General features: G+C 36.8%; 1 protein-coding gene across 1 annotated transcript in view; it reads right to left on the bottom strand.

Annotated features, from left to right (window-relative positions):
- Positions 1-2,180: 2,180 nt before the first annotated feature.
- The window catches only part of ZDHHC2 (zDHHC palmitoyltransferase 2), a 29,472-nt gene continuing 15,331 nt past the window's right edge, over positions 2,181-16,321 (bottom strand). The window contains exons 4-12 of the mRNA XM_074155118.1: positions 15,367-15,487; positions 14,367-14,436; positions 12,805-12,837; positions 7,484-7,604; positions 6,635-6,767; positions 4,160-4,286; positions 3,898-3,990; positions 2,714-2,823; positions 2,181-2,260 (exon numbers count right to left, since the gene is read on the bottom strand). Of these exons, the coding sequence (XP_074011219.1) occupies positions 2,220-2,260; positions 2,714-2,823; positions 3,898-3,990; positions 4,160-4,286; positions 6,635-6,767; positions 7,484-7,604; positions 12,805-12,837; positions 14,367-14,436; positions 15,367-15,487 (849 nt within the window). The 3' untranslated portion in view covers positions 2,181-2,219. The remainder of the gene's footprint in view (positions 2,261-2,713; positions 2,824-3,897; positions 3,991-4,159; positions 4,287-6,634; positions 6,768-7,483; positions 7,605-12,804; positions 12,838-14,366; positions 14,437-15,366; positions 15,488-16,321) is intronic.

The raw sequence follows: 16,321 nt of genomic DNA, 5'->3' as shown, positions 1-16,321 counted from the left end.
ACGGGTCCAGAGGAAGCCACAATGATGCTCAAAGGGCTGGAGCACCTCTCCCATGAGGACAGGCTGAGAGAGTTGGGGGTGTTCAGCCTGGAGAAGACAAGGCTCCAGGGAGACCTTATAGCCCCTTCCAGTACCTAAAGCGGCTACAGGAAAGATGGGGACAAACTTTTTAACAGGGCATGCTGCGATAGGACAAGAGGTAAGGATTTTAAACTAAAAGAGGGAAGATTTAGACTAGATGTAAGGAAGAAATTTTTTTACACTGAGGGTGGTGAAACACTGGCCCAGGTTGCCCAGAGAAGTAGTAGATACCCTATCCCTGGAAACATTCAAGGTCAGGTTGGACAGGGCTCTGAGGACCTGATCTAGTTGAAGATGTCCCTGCTCCTTGCAGGAAGGGGGTTGGACTAGATGACCTTTAAAGGTCCCTTCCAAACTCAAACTGTTCTATGATTCTATAAAAAAAGCGTTAGGAATTTTTAAAAGTAGAAGTCCAACCTGACAAAACTACTTGCAATTAATGGTATTTCTGTAACATAATCATAGAATCCAACAGGCCCAGTCTATTAATAAGTGGCTCCATGGCTGGTGTCACCAATCCAAAAACCTGTTTCTTTGAAGCCTATCTCCAATGCTTTACTCTTGAGTAGTGATGACATGTAAGACATTAAACTAACTGAAGTTGAATAATTTATTGTTTTCCAGAAGCTGTTGTTGAAATCCTGATGGATTAAACAGGACTGAAGTATGTCATTTTATACAGTGAACGAAGGGTTAGAAATGAGATTTTTAGATTCTATTAAAAAAACCCTACAGAGTCAAAATTGCAGACACCGACTGAGATGCATTCGCTCATCTGTTTATAACTGTTCATTTGACACCCACATTTTCAACACTTTAACACTTCACACCATTGTCAAGTTTATAGATGTACCTATATCTAGAACCATCTGTGTCTTCATTCACAACTTACTTAACACAAAACCAGAATGTAAGGGTCAAGAATTTTCTAGTTTCTCTGATGAATCCAAGCGAACTTCTGGGACCTTTTTGGTAAAAGCTACAGGCCACCTGTTGGTATCTGCGCACCTACCATTTTTATAATCTGCCCTAACCATATACCATGGTCCAATATGCCATGCCTGATGGGTCTAGTATCAATCGCTGCAGTTCTCTGATGGCTTTCTATGCCTTCCACTCCCTCCAGGAGCGACCGAGAGCAGACTGACAGCCGTGACACCATGCCCAGGAGTCATGTCACGCACAAATGAGGGACATCCACTTGAGACACTTTTTCAGGATGACTAAAAGAGTGCTTCCAGTAGCAGAGATGGAAATTGCCTTGCTGGAATGACTCATCCAATGTTGTTGGAAAATCATAAATTATTTGATATGCTGAAATTCTTAGGGTTGGAGTCAAATTTTTTATCCAGCTTTAAATATTAAATAGTTGATTTCCATAAGCTTTGGTGAGGTTAGAAATTTTCAAATACTGAAGTGAATGATGATTGATTGTGTTCATTCTCCCCAACCAATTATTAAGGTCTCCTCCTCTTATGCATGTAATAGAATTTACTAACTGCTTCTCAAATCTGCCCTCTGAGAAGTCTATGTGGCAAGATATCAATGCAAGAAATAATAACAACAACAAAAAAAAATAATAATCGCGGTTGTTTTTGACAATAGGTGACTAAATGCTCAGGAAAGGCTGTCTTTTATCTTCAGTAGACAGCACTTTTAAAGTTATTGAACCGGGTGCTCAGTACCTGGCATAGAAGAACAAGCTGCTGATAAGTAAGTTTTACATATTAGAATAAATCTGTTTTCCTTTCATTATCTGATAGATCTTTACCTGCTTTAGTAGACCAAGCTATGATCTTTGCGTTCAGAATTAAGAACTAAGTTAATTGTCAAACTTAGCTTTACAAAGCTCTGCTGGACAGCTTGAATAGTCACAATTTCATTATCTTTCTAGAGAAAGGGAATAATAATATTTTGGAACACTACCTAGAAGCAATGGGTATAAAGGTTAAACAATATTTTCCAAACATGAAAAATCAAGAAATTGGAGCTTTAGTTTAAAACTATGAATTCATGTGCTACTACCTCATGGTAAAAAAACATTAAAGAAAATAAAACAGATTGGAATTGCATATTAACTACACAGAATATTATCATACCTTTTTCCTTATGTATTCAGATGTTTCTTTTAAGGGAAACTAGGTTTCATTTTCCATGGTTAATGCAGGATTGCTCATACCTTTAAAGACAAAAAAAATATATATTTCTACAGGAAAAGGTCTCATGTCTCTTTCAGTGAGTAATACAGCCTTTAATTATCAATCATCTTAATGTCACTCCACTATTACCAAGTCTATTCCTGTCCTGTGGCCATTACATGGCTTTTCAGTAGTTGCAACAAGGTGTCATATTCTGATATAAGCAATTTGTTCTGGACAGAATTATCAGGCTCAGCCTAAAAGATAATTAGCACCTACTAGTGTTAGTGCTCTCAGTATCTCTTAGTCAAGTTTACCTGGGAAGGGCACAGCAGCTTGATACGTGGAACCTCCTACAAGCATACATTTAAAATAACCTTCATGACTTTTCGTTCATGAGTACAAAAACTAAGTGACCTTGGTCATTTTTACACTATATCCTCCAATATCCTTTATTACAAAACAAATCATCGCAGCATAAATCGATTCCTTACCAACTTTGCCCTTTTCAGCCTTCCCACTGTTTTCTGACCAAGATGGTGTATCCGTAAGAAGGTGGCTCTGGGAATCACGCAACGGCTTTGCAGGAAACAGGTGGTTCTCACTGTAATGCCAATAAAAAGAACATTGTAGTAAACTGCAGTAATTTTTGTTTGTTGTAGGCAGTATTTTCCCTACCTTACCTAGCTGCTTTTCTGATGAATCACTACACTTTGATCATTACGTACCTTACACTGTAGATGTCACAGTTGGAAGCACAACTCCCTAGTGCAGAACAAGGAAACATTCTCATTTTTTCTTTGACAGATATTATACATTAAAACACGTACTTCAGTGCCAAGTGCACTCCATCCATATTCACTCCCACTACAACAAACCTCACGTGATAAACAGTGGAGAGAACATCTCCAAAACATCTTGCCTAATATAAGCTATGGATCACTAGGGTAAGATTTAAAATGTTAATAAAGAGCTAGCTGAAGCGTAATGCATTTCTTTTATGAATAAGAGATTGTCAATACCATTCCATTATAATTTCTTAGTCCATATTCAAGTCTACTACACTTATCACACTCTTCATTACATAAACATTGCTGAAGAGCGACAATATGAAATACTAAGCTATTATATTTATTTAGTTTAAGGAACACCTGCATACTTTTCACACTTTAAAGATGTCATGGCTGTGAAGGATAAGGATTATGAAAATGACTCCTAGTATCAGCAGAAATAAAACAAATACATTTAATAGGCAGCTTCTTGTGCTTCAGCACAAGAGCAGAGATCTGGGATTCCCTTCTGTGAAGCATCTTTTCACCAGTTATGAAGAAGCCGGCCTCCCCCAGAAGCCTTGGAAGGTAATGCATCCATATCGCAGGCAGGCTGACTAACTGGCTCATATGTATGCAGAACACAATGTTATGGATACTGTTTAAGCAGGCGTGGAAAATTCAGATCCTAGGATGACACTGAACCAAGACAAACATATTTCCATAAATTTAATTATAAGTCTGAGAATTGGCTGAATTAGCTGTTTAAAATCTGATTTGTATTCATTAATAAGATACTTAAAAGTGGTAAGCAAATGAAGTGTATCTTATACATGGGTCTATTTATACGTGCACAGGAAAAAAACAGAACATCAACGATTTGAAATGAGTAACAAAAAGCAGATTACTTTTTGGATGTTGAATTAAGAGCACTGGGTGTGGAAGCTTGCTCAGGATCCTGATTAACAAGGCAAGTTGGGAAGGAGCAACCATCCCCTAGACTGAAAAATTCAGAATTAGTGTCATACATACAAAAAAAAAAACCTTTGAAGAATTGTTTTTTTCTAAAGATTACCGTGTATTATTTCAAAAAACTAGCCACCCCCCAAACTCTGTGGATCCTGATTATTCAAAAGTTTCAACAAATGAAGCATTAAAAACTGAGCATACCTTGAAAACACAGGCACCAACCAGTATTTCTTCTCATCACCAAACACCTGCCTTAGGTTTTTGCTGAAGCCCAAGCTAAAGCCATTCTTGTCTGTTCTATGACGAAATATGGGAGCTCTGAATACCTCTTAAAAGAAAAAAATGCATTAGATTTCTTCACAAGATAGGACGTTTAAGTTTCACAGCAGTATTTAGCCAATTACACTGATGATATCATCCAAGTGGAAAGGCCAAGTAACTGAGGAAGTCAGTCCACTCATGAAAGCCAAAGTCAGTGCCTCAGTCTCTGTGTGTGCAGAGAAAGTCCTATGGCTGAGGAAGGGTGGAAACCTCCTCTACCCTCCTCTTCCACCCTAATCATGGCCAGAAAGAGCAAAGAACCCACTTTTTAAGAAAATGTGATGTTATATGAAGATTTCAGCATGTGACTATACCACAGAGAGTGTCTGAGAAGGGAAAACCTTTATCTGTGTTTTTTCTTACAGAAAGAGTAATGGAAAAGAAGTAAAGCTTAACCCACTTCAGTAGTAAAACTGGCTTTTCACACCCTGGGGTACGAAAATACTGTGTGTTTTTACAGCTGCATAAAGAAAGCACTTTACTTGTAGACCCAGATTATTCCCCATGGACGTCCAACCTATATTTCTGGAGAAGAAAACTAAATATAGCTTCACGTGCTGCAAAGTGCCTGAAGCAGAAAACTCATTCACTTTCCTCCAAGTGACTGATAGCCATTTAATTCCCTTGATTGGCTATATATAGTAGGCAAACCATGTCCTGACAGTACAGCTCACACAAACCCTGCTGGAACCACACAGAGATCATCCTTTTGCAGTAAATCCTTAGCTATGAACTGCTGGAAATGACCTTCAGCATGGAGTATGCATTAGTTGTAAGGTGTTTTAAAGAAGGGGGAAGGGAAAATAGAGATTTCCTTTTAGATGTCCATGTGAGGCTAGGAAAACAGCTCTCAGGACGATGTAAGCACAATCACATGTGAAGATGTCATGGCTTCATTACCAAACTATTGCATGTTCAAAGTTCCACATATCGAGCAATTTCCAAAAGTAAAACGTGCAGAAGAGTCAAACTCATCTTTTGAGTAGCTTAAGTGTACCGAAAACAAGGTATATTACTTGCATGGAATGCAATTTGTTTTAAAAACATGAAATACTGAATTAGAAGTGTACTGCATTACACTTGAACAAATTTTTTTGGGGCACTAAAAATATATGAACAGTTTATAAACAGAATACTTAATTATTTCTGTTCATTTAAGCATCATTAATAAAACTTTTCTCCATTTATAACTAGATTGAACAAATTTTTTCTTCTACTAATTTCCAAGTAGATGATTTTTCAGAATACTGAAGAAACCCACAAACCCTAGAGAAATCTTGATGTAAACAAGCTTCCTTCCAATGATATATAAGCAAAGTTTTCCACTAATCATCTACGTATTAGTAATTCCCAACAGAACTGGAAAAAACAGGTCAATCCATTGGCTTGCTCTAATCCAGCTTAGATCAATGGAAAAGCATTTAGAGATTTAGAAACTTTAAAGACGATATTGCAAATTGGTATTATTGCAGTCCAGGATATAGTATAGAACAGGCACTCAAATCTTCTGCATTTCCTTTTATTTTTTTTTTTTTTTAAAGATTTGTAACCAGACAAACGTGCATCCAGGTGGTGGGAAGTCCTGGTTTAACACTCATATTTAATGCAGTTATACACACACTCCCATAGTAGAGGCATAGGCCATCTTCATTGAGGTTTTTAAAATTAACTCGTAACACAGAGTCCTTTTTTATGCATCTGTGATTACGTGGCAGACAGGACTCAACTGTGAAACCGCCTTTCAGATCTCTGTGTTCATTTACTACTAAATATAGAAGCACTGCCTTAAAGTCTGTTCTTCTGTATCAGATCATTCTCCAGTACAGACAAAGTTTTGGAATTAATAACTATGCTTTTCAGAGCTTTTAAACAAAATTGTAGCCAAATTGAACACAGGAACTTTGGTTCTGCAGGGGGCAAGGGTGGGAATGAAGCGCTGGAGCCACTGCCCGGACAGAGACACCACATCAGAGGACTCAGACCTGGGGGCTGGAAAGGCCAAACAAGAAGCACTTGTGCAAACATGCATTAGTGTGCCTAACATTTATTACAAAGCAATCTCAATTTTTTTTTTTTAGTTTATTCAGTTTTTGTTAACAAGCTGTGGATGGGAGGAACTGAGAGGAAAAGGGTAAATTCATTAATAGTTTGGCTTCTTGGGGCAGGAGGAAAAGAGTCAGAATTTCCAGGGAGCAGCAGAACTGGGAAACCATTACTGCCAGACCCAGGCACTTCTAACCAGGATCCAAGGAACCCGCAGAGGATTGCCCGCTTTTTCCATTACTCCCAGTATATATAGTATACATCTATTATTTATTTCTTGCTGTCAAACACAGAAGTATTAAATCCACTTACCTAACGTAGACTTATTCTTGCTGACAAGCCAACAGTGATACCCAAAGAGAGAAGACAGACTGACAGAAAACATTGCCGCAGCAAAGAATAAAAACATGATGTGGAACTTGGCTTGAGTATCAGGAAGGCCATTCTAAAAATAAAATAAAATTATGCCGTTAGAATTGGGGAAATAGCTGTTTAATTTGATTATTAGTAATCCTCTATTCAGCCAAATCAAATTCAGTGCAGACACAAACGTACCACGCAAGAAGGGTTTGAATAGATGAATTATACACCTTCTATGTACAGATGACCGTGCAATTAGGTTGCTGACGGCATCTAAATTAAAGAAACGGGCCCTTTCTTGAGAACGTATAAATACTGACAACAAGAACCTGCAATTTGGGTCTGAACTTTGAAGTGTCTTTCAGAGAAGAATAATTTATCTTTACAAAAATTACCTTGTTTAATTTGCCTTTTCAAAATAGTCATATAACAGCATAAATAATGCACATCTACGAAGAGAACATTCTAAGTTGTGAACCCAGCTAATCATAATTAAAATATTAGAACATTTCTCTGAAGCTTTTTCAAATTATTAGAGGAAGTTAATAAAACCTATCTATAATTTCAATTCCCTTGTAAAATGTTTTCTAAGTAACTGCATGCTTGTTCTATGCAGCTTCAAAATAATGTAGGAATAAGTGAAATTTCCTAACCTATGATAAACAGAAAAAAAGAGGGCTATGATTATTAAACTTTAGTACCCCATATTAGGAGATACTTGATTTCTGTAAAGCCACGAATGTTAGACTTCTTGCACAGTATTAACTTCACATGCTTAAAGACAGTATGTAGAGTACTTACTGTCCAAAATTTGATAAAATACTGTAAATCCGTTGCAGCAATGAAAAGGCAATACAGTAGAGAGTAAGCCAAGAAGAGAAGAAAAAATTTGTAATTGGAGAATCCTACACAGTTGTTCACCCTGATAAAAAAAAAAAGTAAAAAAAAAAAAGGAATGTAAAGAAAGTTATTTTCCTTGCTGTCATCCAATTTAAAATTAAACATATTTACTCTAAAATAGTTAGTATCAGCATGTAAACCAAATTTTCCTTCCTACCTGTGGTGCTTCAAGCTACTGAAATGTATTTAGCTTCAACTTCAAATTAGTGTGTAAATTCTAACCAAAACAACAACAGCAAACAAAGAACTTTACCAAGCAACACCATTTGCAACAGTTTACTGAAATTCACTTTTGACTTACAGTATGAAATCTGTTTCCAGCACACCCTATGTAAATGTGATTGCAGTTACAGTTACTTTTTCAGTTTGTAGGTAAGTTTAAGTATCCCTGTTTTACAATTAGGCATAACACTGTACATAACAACTGGGACAGTTACAAATCAAGATTTTGAATCTCGATTTAATTTTGTGAGAATAAAAGCAGTGTCATTTAATCCACAACCTCCTCCACTAATCGTATTATATATTAGTGTAAACTTTACTACTAAGATTTGAAGGAGATCCCTAAAAAGATTTACATTTATATAAAATAATGAGGGATATACTACTGTTGAGTAAACAGAAAATGTTCCTTAACGGCGACAACATGACAGCAAATAAAAAAAAAAAGATTAGGAATGTTTAAACACACAACCAAATTTTAAAATAAATCTCATTTTATCATTTTTATTTATGGGCTTCAAGTTCACCTGTTTCCCAGTTTTGAAGAATTTATACATGAGAATAAGCAACTTGTATAGACTATCATCAGAGAGACGTAACAAGGGTACATTTAGTAGCATAGCAGCTTTCCATTAGAGACAATATATTAAGTATTATCTAAGAATTCTAGAGCTCTATTAAACATGTAATGATGTTACATCCACCAAATGAAAAATATTGGAGTGCTGCCCATGGATAGTTCATTGGTAAGCAGCTTCCTTTTTCTTTTATTTGGTTGCATTAAGAAGCTAACCAAAGTTATCACTGCACTGCTAATGTTGACATAGCTCTCCATACGAGTTTAAAAAAAATAATCCATATACCTTCTTTAACTAACTGATATTGCTGTAAGAAAGATCAGCCAACTAAGAGAAGACCACATCTATGAAAGCACTTGTATGTTGAAAAATAATTCTCAAAAAATAAGAAGGCGTGGCGAGTCTCATCTTTAGCTTCTTCTACAAGTGCAGGACAAGTTCTTGCAACTACTCTCTTTAGGGAGACAGTGATGGTAATGGCAGGATACATAGGAATCAGAATAGGATAAGATCTTAAAATACCAAGTAATCTTTCGCTGTGCACTCCTGTCATCCATCCTCAGGGTAGACAGGTGGGTTTTTTTGTTTTTTATTGGGTTTTCACAAAACATGCTACCTTGGCTAAAAATTAAATTTAGCATTGCCATTTAAATAAGCAGCAATAGCTAAGCATCTATATTAACTATAATTAAGAAGGACTGACAAGAGATTGTTCTAATTAAAAAACGCCCCAGAAGATATGTTTCTAACTAAGCTCATCACAGAATCATAGAATGGTTTGGGTTGGAAGGGACCTTAAAGACTATCTAGCTGCAACTTCCCACTATACCAGGTTGCTCAAAGCCCCATCCACCCTGGTCTTGATTCTTATTGATCATGACTCTTATTGGCAAGTAAATTTACAGTTCTCCACAGCAAAGTGTCTTCTTCATTAGACATGTCAAAGTTAGGAATGCCATGATAAACTGCAAGGAATTCAGATGCAAGGTTTCTATAACACTACTGTACTTTCATATTTCTTTTACTTTATGACAGTTTAGTGAGAAAAGAACTATCAAGCGAAATGTTATTCACCAGGGATGAAATTTCTTGAATCAAAGACATATTTCTTTCTTGTTGTTCTTTTGCACTACTGCATACGGTATACACATTAAAAAAAAAATTCATGAATTATCCCACTCCCTGCCCAAAGCAACACTTTGTCAGTGTTTTGACAAAGCCCCAGACTGAGGGGTTCTAACTGGAAGAGATTAGTTCATCAAAAGATTAAAGAGAAAGTAAACACCAAGGTTTGGTAATTATGCTATTTGAACACGTAATATCAAATCATAAGACCCAAGAATGGTGGTTAAAGTTTAATATTTTGAGGAAGAATAAAACTGATAAACATACAGACATAAATAAGTAAGGGGGTGCTATTGCAGTGAAACATTCATACAAAAGAACATTCCAGGTTAAAATTTACATTACAGATAACATTTAAAACAATTAATTTTGAAGTACAAAAAGAAAATATATCCTTTCCAGCTTAAGAGTTATTTTACTGAAAACGCCAGGAAAAAAATAATTTACAAGGCACTGAAGGTGATGCAGCTTAGTTAACAAAAAGCATCACAGAATTAAGGAATTGCTAAATTCTTTTCAGATGATTCAAAAGACAAAGGAGAGATGTTTCAAATGTTTCTAAGGTGTTGCTAATGCACCTTGTTAACATTAGAATTGTTACAAATTACATTTTTGGTGACTCAAGCCATCGCATTCCTGGCAGATAGATACTCCATCTAAATAGTATAAGCAGCACCAGCACCAGCATAGAAATCACTAATGCTCTTATTTCTGCACCACTTAAACCGTTTGGAGTAGTTAGAGGGCAATTAGCATTAAATATTTCCATTTATCACAGCGCTTCCATTAGCGCAGGAGTGATAGCCAAAATAAGCCTCCCAGAAAAGAACTGACCTGGGGCTTGGCCATGACTATCCCCCCTCACAACCTCTGCCTTCCGAATGCTCCGTCTTACTTTCCCCCTTGGTTATTTTTACCTGTCCTCCCTTCAGAAACCCGTCTCCGAGCAGAACATTAAAACAGTAGTTTCCATTACTGTTTCCCTGCTCTCCTGAAGCACCACACAGGTTCTTTCCCACCTCCTTCCCACCAAAAAATCCCAACATGATAAGCAAAGCAGGACCTCACGATGTTTTCAGGGGGGCTAAACCCCACCCATGATACTGATTTGCACCCTTACTTTTGTTGGTAAAATAGCCACGTGATATTTCCCAAAGACCCCTGGAACATGGGTCTTTAAAGGAAATATAAAGTTTGATCAGCATCTCTGCAGTATTTCAAAACTCTCCTATCACTTCCACATAGTTAATTTTTTCAGGGTCAGCAAGGAACAGGGGACATCCACTCAAATTAGGAAAAATAAGACAACATCTCTTTTTCAAGTGCATTTCTGTTATTTGGAGTGCAAAGGAAACAATTCTCCATCAATAAGCGGAGATATATACCTTCTCCATTTCTATTTTTTCTTTTTGCATCCGTTGCTTATTAGATTAAAAACAAGGAGCAATGTAAACACTCTCTCAAACTGGGTATGTTTATGTTGTTTGGATACAAAGAGTCTGCAAATGGGTAAAATAGGCAAATGCTACTGAGAGGAAAATGGAGTTTATTTTTCTAGAAGTCTATGCCCTAGTGAAATACCACTTCACTGCCCTTTTACACAACATGAAGCTCTCAGTTTATGATTCGTTATTTGATGCAATGGATGTTTATTCTCAAACTGAAGTTTACATAAATGACATTCTCATGTATTATCCTAAGGCAGGACAACTCAAAAAATCCCAAACAGACCATAAAGCTTATGAGAAGTATGTATAACACTGAATAATAATAGTAATATTGAGACTTTTCACTGGTGTTTTGTCAGGAATAGCCTGACAGCTATTTTTTTTTATGGCTTTCCACAAGACAGCTATAAGAAGTATTTCTTCTTATAACAAATTTATTCCACATTCAACGTTTTTATCAGTTTGTGTTTTGTTTGTTGGTTTGGTTTTTTTAAGAAGCACGCTACTAACACTAAGCATCATCAAGTTTCATACGCTGATATCCCTACAGCAAAAAAAAATATACATGTAGGAAGTAACTCTGCCCTATACTGTGAAATATTTCTTTCAATGTATCTACCATGCAGCTGCAAAATAAGGGGAGATTCTTAAATCGCATTGTATTGTGTCAGAGGCTGTAGTCAGGACCAAGACAAACAGGAGGAGCCCAGAAGCCCTTCCTCCCCCAGGACAGAGTCTCCTTGCCCTGGGAATTTAAGAAGGTCAACCCAGCTGCTTAGAACCATCTACCATTCAGTTTGTTCAGTGCAGGAAGTTCACAGAATCATAGAATGGTTAGAGTTAGAAGGGACCTTAAAGATCATCAAGTTCCAAGCCCCCTGCCATGGGCAGGGACACTTCCCACTAGACCAGGTTGCTCAAAGCCCCATCCAGCCTGGCCTTAAACACTTCCAGGGATGGGGCATCCACAACTTCTGTGGGCAACCTGTCCCAGTGCCTCACCACCCTCACAGTAAAGAAATTCTGTCTGGTATCTAATCTAAATCTCCCCTCTTCCAATTTAAAACCATTACCCTTTGTCCTGTCACTACACCTCCTGACAAAGAGTTCTTCTTTTCTGATTGGTTTCATGTGGTGAAGAACTGCCATCTACCACTCAATCCTCTTAACTTGGCCCTTACTAAACAATTATCTCTAATTATTTCTGGGAGATACCTGCCAAACTAACAAAATTAATTACACATCCTGTCTACCCACTGAGTCCCAAGGGCTGCTGAGACAAGAGAGGAAAACGAAAACACTGTGCAGGCCAACATGGCAGCAAAAGGAGGAAGAGTGGGAGGGAGAGGGGAGAAAAAAAATGAAAGAAAACAAATAACCCATAAAATAAAAGAGGTAACTTGCTGTTTCCAGCAAGCCCACTCAAGCTGTGCTAGGAGCTTCAGTAAGGGGGGGGGGACACGGCACAGCGCTTCTCTTTGGTTTTGAACCTAGGGCAGTATTTCACCTTTCAATACAACTCAGCCACAGTCATAGTCAAAGTCCATGAAGAAAATAAGCAATTCTTAGAAGAAGTTTTCTTACTGACCAGAAGTCTGTCTCATTCTAACTATAAAACCATGGAGTTACCTAACTCAAAGGTCTAAGAAAAATGATATATGAACCTCTTTCCACATCTCACAACTAGGAAAAGAGGACATAGAGGAAATAACTCCAGTGGTTCTGTAAGACCAGTAACTTTATGTAAGCATCTAACTCTAGAGTAGTGAAGCATCACCTTCAAAACAGGCCCCTCGAGTTTATTTTACCAAATGAGAAACTAAGAAAGGAAAGCCAATAGTACACTCACCAAGGGCAATGATGATCCATTTTCAAAATGCATCTTAAATAAACCCAAGAGAATTCCAAGCATTGCAAAAGGCAAAAGAAAAACAAAAGTCAGAAGCACAGTTACATGTCAGATTTAAATCATTCAAATTCAGATTCAGAATTACCCATATGTACTATTGGATAATTAATCTACTTAACAAAGAAGTCTATTTAAATTCAAATAATACAGCTTACCTACAAGTAAAGTCTAGGTAACCCAAACTCAAAACCCTTGTTTTGAGTGATAGCTTAGTGATGTAAGAAAATGCAATCTATAACTTCAGCTTTAGGATTTGGTCCTCATTCTGAATAGGTTTTTATGCTTAGTGATGCAACTAAACATATTTCCAAGTACATGATTTGCTTTTACAGAAATATGCAAATGCACAGGAAGTTTTTACGAACTTACCTTGTATGAAAAATCCCAAACAGTTTTGCAATTTATCACTCTCCACAATAAAATATGCACAAGAAAATCAGATATAATTGAAGCAAGTGAATTTTGGCAAGGACAAAATTAAAATATTCTGCAAAATATTTTAACTAATGGCATTCTCGAAATTTCACTCATGTTTGATAGGATAACACAGGTCACCCTTTTTCTCTACCCTGCTGAGACACGAGAATGTTCCTATCTTACACCGCAACCACCATCCCATACAACACAACCAAGATCCTCTTTCTGCCGCAACTCAGTTACTCTTTCAGTGCCTCTGCTGTTCACCACACAAAATGGAAAGTCTTCTCTGCCTCACAGTAATGTTGGAAGGTTTGATGTATTATCAGCTGAAGAGTATTTGGATCAGCCTTAAAGCTGAGAATAAATCAACCTTTGAGGAAGCCCCTTCTCTTAAAGTTAGAAATTTAAATCTCAGGGGGCAAGAGTGGAGAAAGACACAGATATCCAAGCTTACTGGGGAAAGGTCAGAAAGAAGAACAGCCGAAAGAAAGATTAAGTTGGAAAGCGATTAAACTTCTGGGGAATATGGAGGTGAACTTCATTTTTATTAGACAAACAAAAACTTTGTTTTATGGTTTCAGTGAGAAATGGGTGATGCCTGGTTCTTTCTTCAAATAAAAATAACCTGCAAGTTATCCAATGAAAAATAGGATATTAAGTTTATTACCTTGGATAAGATGCAAGTGACATCATGATTAGATTGAGATGGGTAGTGATCTTTATTCAGATTCTAACAAAAGAAGCAAATTTTTGTTTATCAGCTATTTTTGGTTACATTCTTAAGGAAAGTTCTTTATTAATATTCAGAATTTTTAACCATTGCATAAAGAATGTGTAAGACCATGTAATCCATGTTGGCATCATGAAAGCCATCAAACAAATTAGAGTAAGTTACAGACTTCCTTAGGAATACATAAATAAATAACAACTAAAGCTGGAAAAAAAATCTAAGGAATAAAAAAAGCTTCTCTGCCAAAACATTAAACCTGAATAATCTACGCATAAAAAATAAAAGTTTCTGTGTCAAGAAAAAAAGATAATAAATTTCTTCAGAAAACTACTTATTTAAAATATTTTCTTACTTGTCGCATATAGAACAGTGATGGCAACGATCTGGTTTTACAAGATGGCATCTGTCACAGTATCTGATTGCTAAAGAAAAAAGTTCCAAGATTAGATCTCCATGTACAGTTACACATTTTGATTCCTGAAGTCTGTGAAAACATAAATACCAGCAGCTCAGCCCAGCAGAACACCCAGGAAAGCATTTTAGCATGATCAGAAGCAGCTGCAATTACTGAAGCATTCTTTAAGTACTCGCAATGCTGAATCTAGCAGAGCGAACTCAAAAAGCTCAGGTTTTGCAATCTCTGCTAATCATGCTAATCAGGGTTTTTTCTTCCAAACCCCTCAGCTCTGCAAAACAACCAATGAATCAACAAAACCCACAAAACCCTCACTAGACTGGAAAACCTTTAAAGACTGTTCAACAATATAGCTATTTTAAGCTATTATTCTAACAGCTTTAATTTACTACATGGGATTATCTCTTGGATTTGCTTAGCTAGCCAGCATTCACAAACTTACAGGATCAGTAGGTTAAGATTAACTCTTAGTTTGGAAGATCTTTTGTTCTTTCAACTGAACCATCAGCAAGTAAAACAGTAACACTTTTTTATTGTGATCTGTCTAGATATACATGACATGCAGACAGTGATAAATTTATTATTTTTTAATTTTTTTTTAACCTATGAAAGAAGAAATTATGCAGTTGGAGACTGCTACAGTTTGTTACTATTACAAGCCATTTGTTAATGTCAGCTTGCAAACATTTAGCAAGGCATTGCCAGTATGCTTTAAAATCCTGAATTGTAGACAGCAATTTACTTTCCAACAATCTTTCCACTCAATAAATGCAGCTGCATAAACCTACACTAAAGTTAAATTCTTTGGTCATTTAGTTATTTTATGAAGTATGAAAAGCAGTTCTTCCCTACAATCCAAACCCTTGACATTTTTTTAATTAGTTTAGGTAGTACAGCAAGACACCTGCCTTCGGTGGTCTTCTGAACACCTATTTACCTCCAGACATTGTCCGTGTATAGATAGGAAGATCCTTGGCTGCCCGTCTTAGGACTTCTTGCTGGGATTCACCTCTAGGCTCCCTCTCTAGGGATTCCTTGTCTGAATATGATAGATGAAACTGGAATAATTTTTAAAACCAAAGAAATGTTAGCAAATTTCAAGTTAAATAAGTATCTGTAGAAATGTAAAGAGAAATAAATGCTCATTATGTAAAGACGGATTAGCAGCATGTAGAAAGTATTACAGCAAATAACCCAGTGTTTCTAAGACCAGTTGCCATAAATTAAATTAGTGAAGACAAAATTAAAATTATTTCCGATTTGGTATTGGTGCAGCTCTGAATGCTTCCAGATGTAATAAGTGACACTCTTCAAGAGCAGGATCGAGAGCTGACCATCCCCTTGAAAGGTCAGTTAATTTGCTTCTGTAATACTGAATATTAGCTAATGAATATAACCTAGGGATGTCAGGCTTTAAGTGAAAGAAAATATGCTACTAGTAATAGCGGAAAAAGATAGTTTTATTTCTCTTCCGGTGTCGGGCATTTTCCCTTTTATTCTTTGCCAGTGGAGAAGATGTGTTTCTACATCAGAGACTGGCTGAGAGAAGGAAGACGTGTGTGTCCTATATGACAGAATAACCACGTCTTAACATCTTCCTGCATAAAAAGACAACTTCTGTCACTGCCCAAAATGGCAGTAATAAACACTGCTCCACTAAATTGCTGAGAGGGTAAAAATTACTGAAAGAGATGTCTGGTATACACAAAGTAGTCCAAATTTCTTATACTCTAAAGTCCTCTGCAACACAGCAACACCGTCAGCTTTGTTGCTATAGCTTCTAGAAATGAGCAGATTGCCTAAGTATTTGGTATCTCTATCAGAGAAACAGGATATAAAATCACCTCTGAAAAGGCAGGAAGAGTGGTTGTCCCTAACCTGTACCGCAGAAG

Source organism: Numenius arquata, chromosome 10 (assembly GCF_964106895.1).
Source record: "Numenius arquata chromosome 10, bNumArq3.hap1.1, whole genome shotgun sequence".
Lineage (NCBI taxonomy): Eukaryota > Metazoa > Chordata > Aves > Charadriiformes > Scolopacidae > Numenius > Numenius arquata.
Note: the sequence above shows the minus strand (reverse complement) of the source record. Positions and strands in the feature narration are given on the sequence as shown.